At 40.3% G+C, this 12,081-nt stretch overlaps 1 protein-coding gene across 1 annotated transcript; it reads right to left on the minus strand.

The window, feature by feature from the left end:
* Positions 1-2,915: 2,915 nt before the first annotated feature.
* LOC108665409 (probable tubulin polyglutamylase TTLL2) lies at positions 2,916-11,878 on the minus strand. Its single transcript, XM_047884546.1, has 12 exons — positions 11,810-11,878; positions 10,227-10,384; positions 9,901-10,033; positions 9,176-9,279; positions 8,554-8,720; positions 8,084-8,154; positions 7,494-7,651; positions 6,902-7,020; positions 6,103-6,293; positions 4,922-5,216; positions 4,469-4,660; positions 2,916-3,079 (listed from the first exon to the last, which is right to left on the minus strand). Exons 1-12 carry the CDS (start codon positions 11,876-11,878, stop codon positions 2,916-2,918), a joined length of 1,821 nt encoding a protein of 606 aa, XP_047740502.1.
* Positions 11,879-12,081: the final 203 nt, after the last annotated feature.

The raw sequence follows: 12,081 nt of genomic DNA on the forward strand, positions 1-12,081 counted from the left end.
TAAATGAGGATTCCCATACCCGCCTCCCCTCCCACGGCCCGCCTTCCTCTCCGGGCCTCACCATCATCGGCGATCATCTGCTCCTCGACACCTCCTGGATTCCTCAAGTCGCTCTCAACTCGGACCACCTGCCCATTCTGATTCATCTCCCTTCCTCCGTCGACTCTCTGACCTCCCGGGCCGCCCGCTCATACGTCAACTTTAAAAAAGCTGACTGGCCCGCCTACACGGTAGCCATCGAAGCGGCACTCGAGACGGTCCCTCCCCCCACCACGCGTGGCGGTGAATCGACCCTGAGTGAAATCTTGACGACTGCTTCCAGACAGCATATTCCTGCCGGATTCCGGAAGGACTTCTCCCCCTCGGTCAACCCTGGCACCCGTTTGCTCATCGAGCAACGGGATGCCATCAGGACGCGTAATCCAACAGACCCCCGGCTCCCAGAACTAAACCTGGAAATTAGTATCTCCATTCAGTTCCATGCCAGGAACACACAGCGAACACATCTTGCGTCGTGCAGCAGGCGCACAAACCAGTTTAAGCACTGGAATCTCCTCCGCTCCTTAGCCGGAAAGCGAAACCGCCCTCCCCTTAATCAGCCAATTCAATTTGGTCTGAATACCCTCTCATCCCAGCGAAAGATCTCTTCCGCCTTCTGCAAGTTATTTACTTCGATTGCTCCTCACTCCCAAAGCCCCTCCACCCGCCGCCTCATACGTCGAATCCGGGCTGAACATCCACTCGATAGGGACTTCACCCCGTTCACACCCGACATGGTGAAGCTCGCCATCGCAGCCGCCAACAACTCTTCCGCTCGAGGTCCAGATGGCCTCACGGTCCTTCATTTTAAGCACTTCGGCCCACGTGGGATCCAGTTCCTCACCCATATTTTTAATATCTCCGTCTCCACAGCCTCTATCCCATCCATTTGGAAAAATTCAATAATTATTCCAATCCTCAAACCGGGCAAACCCGAAAACCAGGGCTCCGCATACCGCAACATGGTTTCAAACCGGGACATTCCACTGTCACCGCCCTACTCCCGCTCGCGCACCAGATCACGACGGGTTTTAACTCTCGGCGCCCTCCAGCCCGCACATTCGCCGCGGCAGTCGACCTCTCGAAGGCATTCGACAGTGTCGACCACCCTCTCCTCCTAAGCATGATCGCGGCCTCGGACCTATATCACAACCTGGTATGCTGGCTGTGCTGCTACCTCCGAGGCAGGCAGGCATCTTGCCTCTACCTCCGAGGCAGGCAGGCATCTTGCCTCTACCTCTGAACTCAATCGCCTTTCAGAGCTCAATCGTTCCCCAGGGCTCGTTCATCTCGCCGGTACTCTTTAACCACTTCATCTCCGACAACCCAGTGCCGACCCCAACATTGCCTCATACGCCGACGACCTTACCATCTTCGTGTCGTCCCTGAGGCTCGACGCTGCGGAGGCTGAGCTCGCCTTGCTCCTTCGCAGCGTCTCAGGCTGGTCTGCTGACAAGAAACTGACCGTGGCCCCTGGCAAGTCCTTGGTCACGCTCTTCACTCCAGACACGCACCAATCCCGATACCACCCATCTGCCACTATCTGCAACGGCATCATCCCCCTGGATAAAACCCCCCAAATCCTAGGCGTCGCCTGAGAAACACACTTCACTTTCTCCCTCTCATGCAAGAGCCGTAGCCTCGAAAGCGACGGGTTCTCTCCGCATCTTAAAAGCCCTTGCTGGCACCAACTGGGGCTTCTCCAAGGAGGACATAATTGCCATCTACTGAACCATCACGCGCCCAATCTTCAACTACTCGGCCCCCATCTGGTACCCTGTCGCCTCATGCACAGCAATTGCCAGTCTACAAACAATACAAAACACTGCTTTGAGACTAGCCACCGGCTCCCTCAAAATGGTCCCGATCGCCCATCTCCACCAGGAGACCGGCGTCCTCCCTCTGTCCGCGCACCTGGACCTGGCTTGTGCCCAGTTCCTTGCCAGCGCCCTCCAGCCCTTCCATGCCTCATTTCGCATGGTTTCTGCCCCTCTCGGGGACAGCCCTATGAAAGCCTCCATCCAGTCGAGATTCGGTCATCTTGTCACACACCCTCCCTGCCTTCGCCCATCTCCCCCCTCTTCCGGTGCCTGCCCCCCGCCCACCTCCTGAGCCTCCACCCCAGCGAGCGTGACGGACGCAATAAACAACAACAACAACAAGCTACAACATCGAGACGCATATTATTCGATGCGTAAGGACCATATCTATAGATTCGTCGTAGCTTTTTTGAAATTCGAAAGGTTGCGGGTGTGGGGGAATTTTTCGTCAAATTTTCGAAAATTTCTCGATTTCCCTTTTCCCCCCCCCCCTTTTTCGAAATATTTTCAAAACTATAAAGAAATTGAAAAAAAAGCTACGCCCAATCTCTAGATCTTTTATTTGCGAATCGAATGGTATATCTCTCACTTCTGTAACTCTAAAACTGTAGGAGGAGATAGTTTTCCAGTGACAATAAGTGTGATTGTTCAGCAGAGCCCGTCAAAGTCCCGGGCGACTCGAAATCGGCATTCAAGGTTGCAAGGATGCAAGACCAGACACTACTGATGCTAAATCTCTGTCAAGGATGGTGGGAACGACAGAGCGCTCACCATCTCTCACGATTGTTGAAGAGTTACTGGATCGGAGAGTGCTGTGTGACGACTAGCTATTTAAGGTGAACTGAGGCATTTACTCCCTATGTTGAATGTTAAAGAACTCCACCAACCCTTACCCTTTCGAGATCTGTCGTGAACGCATAAATCAACGTACAGAGATTGATTTTGGTACCGTTGGATAGGTCAGACTGTCAGTTCTAAGATGAAACTAAAAACCGGAAAAGTCAAAATTGTCGATTTTGGACATAGACGCTCCCCTTAAAGGATGTTTCAATGAAGTTAGGAAATTTTCTCAACGATTACCTGAAGGGGGTGCTTGGCAGCATGAGCCGTGGCAGTGTTGAATGGGAAGACTCGCACCCAGCCGCCCTGGGCGCCGCTTTTTGCACGCTCCTCGCGCTGCATCTCCTGCGACCACGAACTCGTCTGCCGGCGGCTCGAGTCTGTGCGAAGTCTTTGTTTTCAACTCAAACACTCATGGGTTATGAAATGTACATTCTTCTTAAATTAGGAAACAACCTATTCAGAGTTTTTTCATATAAATGTAAAACTATTCTATCTATCTACATATTGATTGGCAAAATAAATTTAATTAAGCCCTCGTACCAACAACATCAAAAATTGAAATAACCTGATACTAAAAACAAGCTGCAAAAATATTTCAAATTATTGAGATGAAGATTTTTACCAAAATCTTCCAATAGGTAATTTTTGGTACTTGTGGGTGCTCGATCAGAGCTGGCATACAAGTCCCAGCATCAATGCTAATTTGATACGTGCACACTATGGCTTGTCATTGATTTCAAGATCGAATCGAATTATTTTCGATAAATCTGCGTCTGATATGTCCTTAGTACCTATAGAAGCGCTGAGAAGCTGTTTCCGAAGTCTCTGAAAGGATGAGTTGAAGGCGACTGGGACGAAAGTCTTGGCAGAAACTTCCTCAGCAACTTTGGCATCAGACGATAAATTTCTATCCACTTCTTCCTCGGAATGGTTACATAGCAATTTTCTAGCTGCCGGCCTACGTGCCAATATATATGCATAAGAATGCGCGTTAGAAACTGTAAATTTTCGTGCAGTCAAACGCAATGACGACGCTTCTAAGCTTGTATTTGATGAGGTATCAGAAGAAGAAGCGTGGAGATCGCCTTGATTTGAAAGAAACTCTTCTTTTGAGTAACTTAGCCGGCCACTGGTCTGTAAAATTCCAAGCTTGACTGAATTCCCTTTTAACGGGGTACTTCCGTGGCCATTCACAGTTTTCGTTTTGGAAATGTTTGATTTTATTTTTAGCCCTTGCCCGAGTATATCGGGAAATTTATTGTAGTGAAGTCTGTTTGTTACTGCCACACCCTTAACGTGAGAGAGAGGCCTTTTGCGTTTCAGTGGAGACTTGCGTTTACTTCTTTTCATGGAACGAGCCTCTTGAATTGTCAAATCTGATCCGGGAAGGACAGTGGAAGCATCAGAAGCGCATAAGAAATGATTTTTCGAATTATATTCTGACTTTAAATCATTTCCGTGAGGAAAATCTGTTTTTAATTGCATGCAGCGCACATTTTCGGATTCAATAATAATTTTGGTCTTTTCATTTTTATTCACTTTGTATGGGATCAAAGAATCATTAATTGGTGTTCCTAGAGTGAATTTTTTCTCATTGAAAGTTTTTTCTAATAGGGTCTCCGGACTATCTATATCAACTGAAATGCAAGTTTCTTCATCGGTGGAACTCTTTTCGAGTGCATTAGTATCTCCATCTTCTAAAGTCTCCCAGCTTCGAAAAACGTATTTCCGATTATTTCCAGCGTCGAAAGTATAAGAATACTTACTGAATTTGTCCAACACTAAAGAAGCACGCAAGCTCTTGCGAGTACCAGCTTTCCTTGTCTTAACGTCAGAACTAGTAGGACGAGATCTGCCGACGTAGCTGTCATCCATATCAATTGGACCACTAGGTAGTCGTATATCCGAGTCACCCAATGAGACAGGAATATCATTTTCCTTTCCAGGAGGATAGTTCACTGTATTAGTGTTAATTAATGTATCTGAATTTGCCAGGCACTTTTTCAGCGTCTTTGAACTAGCATTGTTTTCATTCTTAGAATATGATCCATTTTCTGAATTCATGTATATGCCTCGACTACTGTTTTCAGTTGTGGAATCAAAATTTTCGACAGAGTTCAGTTTCTTTCCTGAAACTTTTCTGTCCACAATGTTATTCTTTTTTCTCATAATCACTCTATCCCGCGAACTCGTGATCGTCTTAGGAAACAGTGCATCACCCGAAGAATGCGCATTGATTTTGGGAGACGGATTTTCGGATCCACAATCTTCGTAGTCGGTAGAAGAACTTCCCTCGTCCCATGACGATACACTGTTACTCGACTCCCACGTTTTCGGCAATTTACGAGGCGGATTTAACAGTTTGTCCACAGTTTGCGCAACTCTTGGAGGACCGAGCAGATCGAAGAGGTGGTGGAGCATGGGCTTCTTCACGTATCTGTCGACGTCGCAATCATATGATAGCGAAGGACATCTGTTCACTTCTAATAACCACGGGTTCAAGTTCTCATCCACCTGAAAATAATATACATACTTACTTTATATTGTGGTAACTATCAGTTATACTGTATATCATTCGAGAATGGCATTTATAGGAGCTCTTTGGGGTTCAGCAAAGCGTGGAAACCTGGCCGTGGACATGAATAGTCGACGTACATTCATTCAAATTTGTGATTACAGTGAAAATTAAATGTGTAAATGCGACTAAATGAAAGAAATAAAAGTGTATAAATAAAATTTAATGGCACATGACGTCTGTCAGTGCAATAGAGATTTCAGTTCGTATCTATTTTTTATGTGCGTAACACATTTCTTGTTTAAATTTAACCTACGTGATGCTATATGATTTATGTTATTTAACCTTTTATCTTCTAGCAGTTATATTCTCTCATTTTTATATCTTTGCATTTGTCTTAGTACCCAATCACAAACATATTCTACTAAACATTTCGCTTATCCTTTTGCCGAGTTTTCACTTATTTCTAAAACATGATAGGCTATAGTGGGACAATTTTCTAGCTAGGCTATTTGTTTTGATAAATTTTATAATAGAGGAAAAACCAACATTTGATTTTGATACCACCTTCGTATTTAAAGCCCAACGTGATCATAAATACTACATTATGGTTCCCTCGAACCTCATCAAAATTGTATTAACATAAAATAACATAGAGATGTCGGCGCTGAAGAGTAGGCCTGATACGGCCTGTCGCCGATTCTTGTACTTTTTGTGACTTGTTCACAGAAGATCTGAAATCGTGTCCTCTGACCGGATCTTTTCAAGACTTACGATAGTTTGAAATTGCTACTAGACTTTAGTGACTTTATCTTATTTCAATTGATATATCAGTAAAATCATAAAATTCGCGACGTTTTATAAGAAATTTAAAGTTTCACTCACGATAACGTCGAACCCGTAGAGCTCGAAGCAGTTGGCAACGCCATGCGGCAGTGTGGCGTCGGTGTTAAGTTTGGCGACGTGCGCGAGGAGGGTGAGCGAAATGATGCAAGATATCCTCTGCCACAGCAGCCAGTCCTGTACTCCTGACGTCGATAAGTGGTGACGTAGTTGACGCAGACTCCATTTGCAGCCTGATGATATTCAATTGTGTTTAATGTTTTAGAAATTTGATAATCTCGGAGATAAGTATTTATTTGAGATTAAGTCATATTACCTGAGCTACATTTCATGGTAAATAACATTCGTGAAGTTAATCTGAAACAAAATAAATTAATTTCGAAAATCTCAGTGAAAACTGAATTGAAAACATACTAATTTGAAGAGAACTTTTGATGGTGTTTGAAGAATTTACATTCAATCAAAACTTAGCAGTTTTTAAATTAAAAAGTGTACTGAAATATTTTATAAGTTCATATTCGTGTTCTGACAAATAGTTATGAAGTAATTTTAAAAACAACATCCAACTGCTATATTTTTAATGTTTTTATGAATAAATTCGGTACAATATAATTATGTCTATACAATAAAGGTGTAGATTCGTTGTTCCTTGTCTTTTGTATTTAGCTGCGTTGACACGAAAGCAAACTTGTCTAAACTTTGAGCAAATAAATGCATTTATTGTCCGACATTGCATGCAACGTATTATTTGTCCTGAAAATGGCCCATAAAATAATGATAATCCATAATTTAATGGTAAGCTACGATAATTATTATACCTTCAATGATCAAAATTGCTCACCAGCGCCCACTCTGTCCTTCTCGACGCTGTACCCCGGCGAAGTCTTATTGAGGGAGGTGTTGGTAAGGTGGCTGTAGGGCCGGTCCAGGGTGGAAATGTTGTACTTTTCCGTGCCAAATCTGGATAATATAAATGATTAGTTTATGAAAGACTTATACTAGTGCTTATACTTCTATACATATACCATTAGTTCATGAAAGAGTTAAACTAATGCTTATACTTCTATACATATACCTCAATTGCGGTTTGCGGATATGAATAATTCGCCATGTGGATTCTTTCTTTTCAGAAATCTGATCGTCGGCTTAGAAAGAAATGAGCTTTTCTAAGATAATGCAGATATCATCCCAAGATTGTACAGTGTTATACATTCAAGCAGAAATTCGAAAGACTAATTAGAGAGATTAGAACACGTATGTATGTTGTAAGTCCCGTATAATGTAAAGAATTGCCAACGGACCTGACAATTTTCTCACGGTATACGAAGATGGTGAAAGTGAGAGGCTAGTAACCTCAAAATACTGTTGAGAATAGAAATATTTGAAAAATTCTAAACAAGCAACGTTTCTACTTCGAAAAATCATCAACGGACCTGACAATTCCCTCGTTGTATATGTAGAGGGTGAGAGGGGACAGGCTGGTAACCAGCACGTAGAGGCGCAGGTCGCACTTGTAGCCGCCCACCAGGAGAGGGCGCGCGATGTAACGCTGCACCACAGCGCTCTCGCCGTAACTCAGTTCGTGGACATCCTGTTACGGTAAGAATTCCTTTAATATTATCAGTTAGTCACTTATTACGGGCTGATGAGAATGAATATGATAAAAGAGGAGTTAAACATTGAAAAGCTGCAATTTTTCTTGTGGATCGCTCTGAGACCAAGCTTGATAGAAAAAATCTCCATCAATTACCAGAAAAGTTATCACGCTGTGTTTATAGAGTTGTGTAAAAAAATTTTCCCCAGGGCATTTAAAGCCAACGCGCCACACTTCCGGAAATATGAGGTTAGGTTTTTTTATTGAACTGTTATATTTAGATAAAATTTCGAAACTGCCATTTAATTAATCCATCACAGATCTCTAATAAGCATGGTATTAGAAAAAGAATATTAGTAAAGGAATCAGTTATTTAGTATCACGAACAGTGATTTAATTAGTATATTGGCTATCATTTGATTTTCTTACGTCAAATATAGCGATGCCTTTTCCTTGAGAGCTCGTTGTTGGCTTGCAAATCCAGACGTTTGCTTCTTTTTCTTCATTTCCTGTTAATTTGGCTGTTGGCCAAGAAAGAATGTTCTCATTCGAAGTCTTTCTTGATGCTTCTATCGAATTGGATATATTACACTGATCGAAATCATCTTCCGGTGTGACACATAAGGTTTGAGATGCACAGGCATCACTAGCTGATTGTTCAAAGTCATTTTCGCGATTATCCTTATCATGCTGAGAAAAACCAGCCAATTTTTCGTTAATCACTGATCCACTCTTGGAATTTGATGAATTTTCATCAATATTTGTGAATCCATTTGTTTCTTGCTGCTTGGAATCATAATTATTTTGCAATTCCTTCAGATTATCCATTCCACTCTTGCTTAATGAAGAATTGCGTGTCAAAGTAGTGGAGGTCGGCGGAAAATGTCTCGAAGAAAAGCTGTACCTTGTTGTTCGATTGTGCTGCAACGAAGCACTTGAACTAATTGACCAGGACGATGAGCAGTTGTTGATGGTAGTTGCAGCTGTTGACGTGTTGTAGTTGACTAGGCGAGTATACTCGGCTACTAGTTTTGTATATTCACATGGTAGCAGGAAAGTTGTAGGACTGTTGAACATGACAGTGCATGACAATATATAATAATGTATGATAATACAAAACAGGTTAAATGATCATTTATGTAAATAACGTTAATTTGAGATTTACAGTATGAAATATAAAGTCTTTCATATTATAATGGCACGATTTATTGCAAAATTATAATAACACTATTAAAAATGCACGACTTTACGTAGTGATTCAATTTTAAATTTTTATCGCTTGAAACTAGTCAAAAAATCTTATATCAAAAACCCTCGTTTCTTATTGTTTTGATTTTATTTGTATTCAATACTTTTTCAAAAGGATTAATGAGATTAAAAGTTTATTACCTTATTTTTGTATTTTTAGTACCTTCACAATAACTTGCTATACCTATAACTAATGTACAGTAGCGCAAATCCTGCATTTTATCGTACATCCTATATCGTATCGTTTTATAAAATATGCATAAGAGAACTCACTAGAAATCATAGATGGACCCAAACGTCTTACGCATGCTCTGCAGCGTTCTAGCCAAAACATCTTTCCTGCAGAGACCCTGGCTCTTCGGGATGTGACTTAAAATCTGAAAAGGCAGAGGTTTTATTAGCCCTTTAGCGACCAGCTACCTTGCGAGTGCAAAATACTACATTGCAACCATACCCCATTGCTGAAACTCATTAATTAAAAACAGGCGACAAAATCCTCCAACTGAGCATATCACAAACTGAAATTAAATTCAATATATTTGTACAATTGGACGAAAGAGCTTCAACAATATTCAAAAATTGCCCTATGAAAGGCGACAGAGATATGTACAGCTAAAAGGTTATGGGTCGTGCATGATATCATCGTTTTCCTTGTTTCCTTAATCATCGTTAGCGGCACCAACCACAAAAATCTCAATGTCAAAGGTTGTCGGTAAGTGTAACGAGCTTCTTAGTTAAAACATTGTAAACAACGAAGAAATATGATAAATATGATTAGAACATAAACATAAATATAATTAGAACATAAATGTTTCTAATCATAAATATGATTAGAAACATGATGCATATGGAACAGATGTAAAATTATACGTCGCTTCATACAGTGGAACATCAAAACGATACAAATAATAAATGAATTTAATTGCTTAAAGTTAATTTATTACTCTATCATTCATTTTGACTAGATTTATGCACTTTCATTATAAAGTACAATAGACCTGATGAGGTGCCAGTTTTGCGTAGAGGCTGAGCGGGAAGCCATGTCTCCACCAGATGTGCCACGCGTCGTTCTCTGCACATTTGCTGCGACTGCTCAAGTTTGCCGCGTCATTCTGACTACCATTGTTTCGACTGCAATCAAGTGAAACAATAATCAATGTCATTTCCATTGTTATAAATCATTGTTATTTTCAATGCCTAAAATTAGCGAGAGAAGGAATATCGTTGGAGTCATTAATCTCGAGGCAATCCTATTAATATTCTCATGTTATTTTGAGTATAATTTGATAAATTAATAAAATTAAATTACCAACTCCGATCCGACCAGCTGCTCTTTTTCTCGTCATTCCAATTGATGTTGTTAGCGTTGGTTGACGGAGTCCTAGGGCAGCTCGAACCGGCGTCTTCGGAGTTGTCTCGTAAATTAGGGCTTTTATTGTGGCTTGATTCTACCCATGGTAACCAGCCTCGTTCTCTGAAAACCTAAGATATCGAACGAGTCTATCAAACTATCTTCTCTTACTCCCAATACAAACACATGAATTAATAAATTCGAAAATAAAAAACTACACGTAACTACACTTCATAATGATGTGAGAAATATTACAGAAATATTATAATAGTACAGAACTAAATATTTACACCGCATGAATATAAATAAGAGCCTCTAAAAAGTGGACTTCCAGTGCTATTTTATTCATTCACTTATTTATTTTTGCCTAATTCATCTGCCAATCAGCTTAGAATTACAGTCATTGAAGACTATTTTACACATCTAGCCAAATTTTTGATTATTGATTACATTCATTTCTTAAAAATGGCGATTTTTTAAATTTGCTTCCCCACAAATAAATACATAGACAACAGAAAACAAACTAAATTCAAGGTCTCTATTTAAATTAATATACCCTCGCCATGAGCCTGTATTGCATTCGATACGCTGTACTCCCCCAAGTCTGTAAGCTATTTTTGCAGCAGGTTTGGTATTCAATTTAATCCAAGGTTGCCGGGAAGAATGGCCGCTATAGCGCGAACTGTTTGCGCTTATCCGCGCTCTAAATAACCGTGTTGTTTGTACTCGCCATGACTCCGTTTAACCTTTAAAAGATGCCGCTCTTCGTTAAAATAGAGTCTTGTTTATGTTCTATGCATAATTTTTTGTAAGGAAAATGTCGTATGAAGATGCTGAAACACATTTATTTTTCTTATTATCTTGAAGTTGGTTTCATTCATTTTTATATGAAATTTTTTGAAGTTTAAATATCGTTTTGTTAAAAAATTTAAAAAGTTTAGATATCGTTTTGAAAGTGTACTATGCAATTAATTATTAATTTATATTTACTTTTCAAACTCCAATGTTAGAGTATTTGATTTAATTTAGACTATTTGATTTATTATTTTTTTTCTCTTGTTGAGCCATTTAGAATCGCTTGATATTCAGTAATACTTTTCTGAAAACAATAAATAACTCGTAACTACACTAAAACGGTGATAATTTTTATGAAACTCTTTCATTAATATGAAGCGTATTACAGACCATCAAAGGTTATCATTTCCCATCCTCCATCAAGCTCACCACGCAAATTTAAGGCTGATATAATTAACGTAACTGCTGGGCTTCGATTTTGTTGCGGTGAAAATTATATATCAACTTTACTTCCAGTTGAATGTGGAAATCCAGCCAAAAATTCTGCGCACGAAAAATTCTGCGCACGAGCAGAAAATACGGTCTAAAAATTGCATGACATAACAAATCTTTTACTAAAATGTTACTAGAATTGTAATTTTTCCTTACTAACAGAACGCAAAATTATTCACTTCACGAGTTTATTTAATTCCATCATAGTGAAGTAAAATTATTCACTTTGCGAGTATGTTTATGGCGGTATTAAATAAAAAGAAGCTCACCTCTAGCAGGAGTTCTGGTCCAGAGTTGTCGTCATTGACGCGGTAGTATACCTGACCGTCTACGGTCATTTTTCACAACACCGACTGCAGTCAAGTTCGATGAAGTGTTGGCAAAGGATAAATGTTATGTTGATTATGATGGACTAAAAATTATTTTGATATTTTGAATACAAATACTACTAATTTCGTTGTTTTCATATAAAGCCGTATCAACGGTTCAACCTGAATTAATATAAAAGTATCTAACGATGGTTTTACCATTTCATTCATTT

The sequence above is a fragment of the Hyalella azteca genome, unplaced genomic scaffold, assembly GCF_000764305.2.
Source record: "Hyalella azteca isolate HAZT.00-mixed unplaced genomic scaffold, Hazt_2.0.2 contig15535, whole genome shotgun sequence".
NCBI lineage: Eukaryota > Metazoa > Arthropoda > Malacostraca > Amphipoda > Hyalellidae > Hyalella > Hyalella azteca.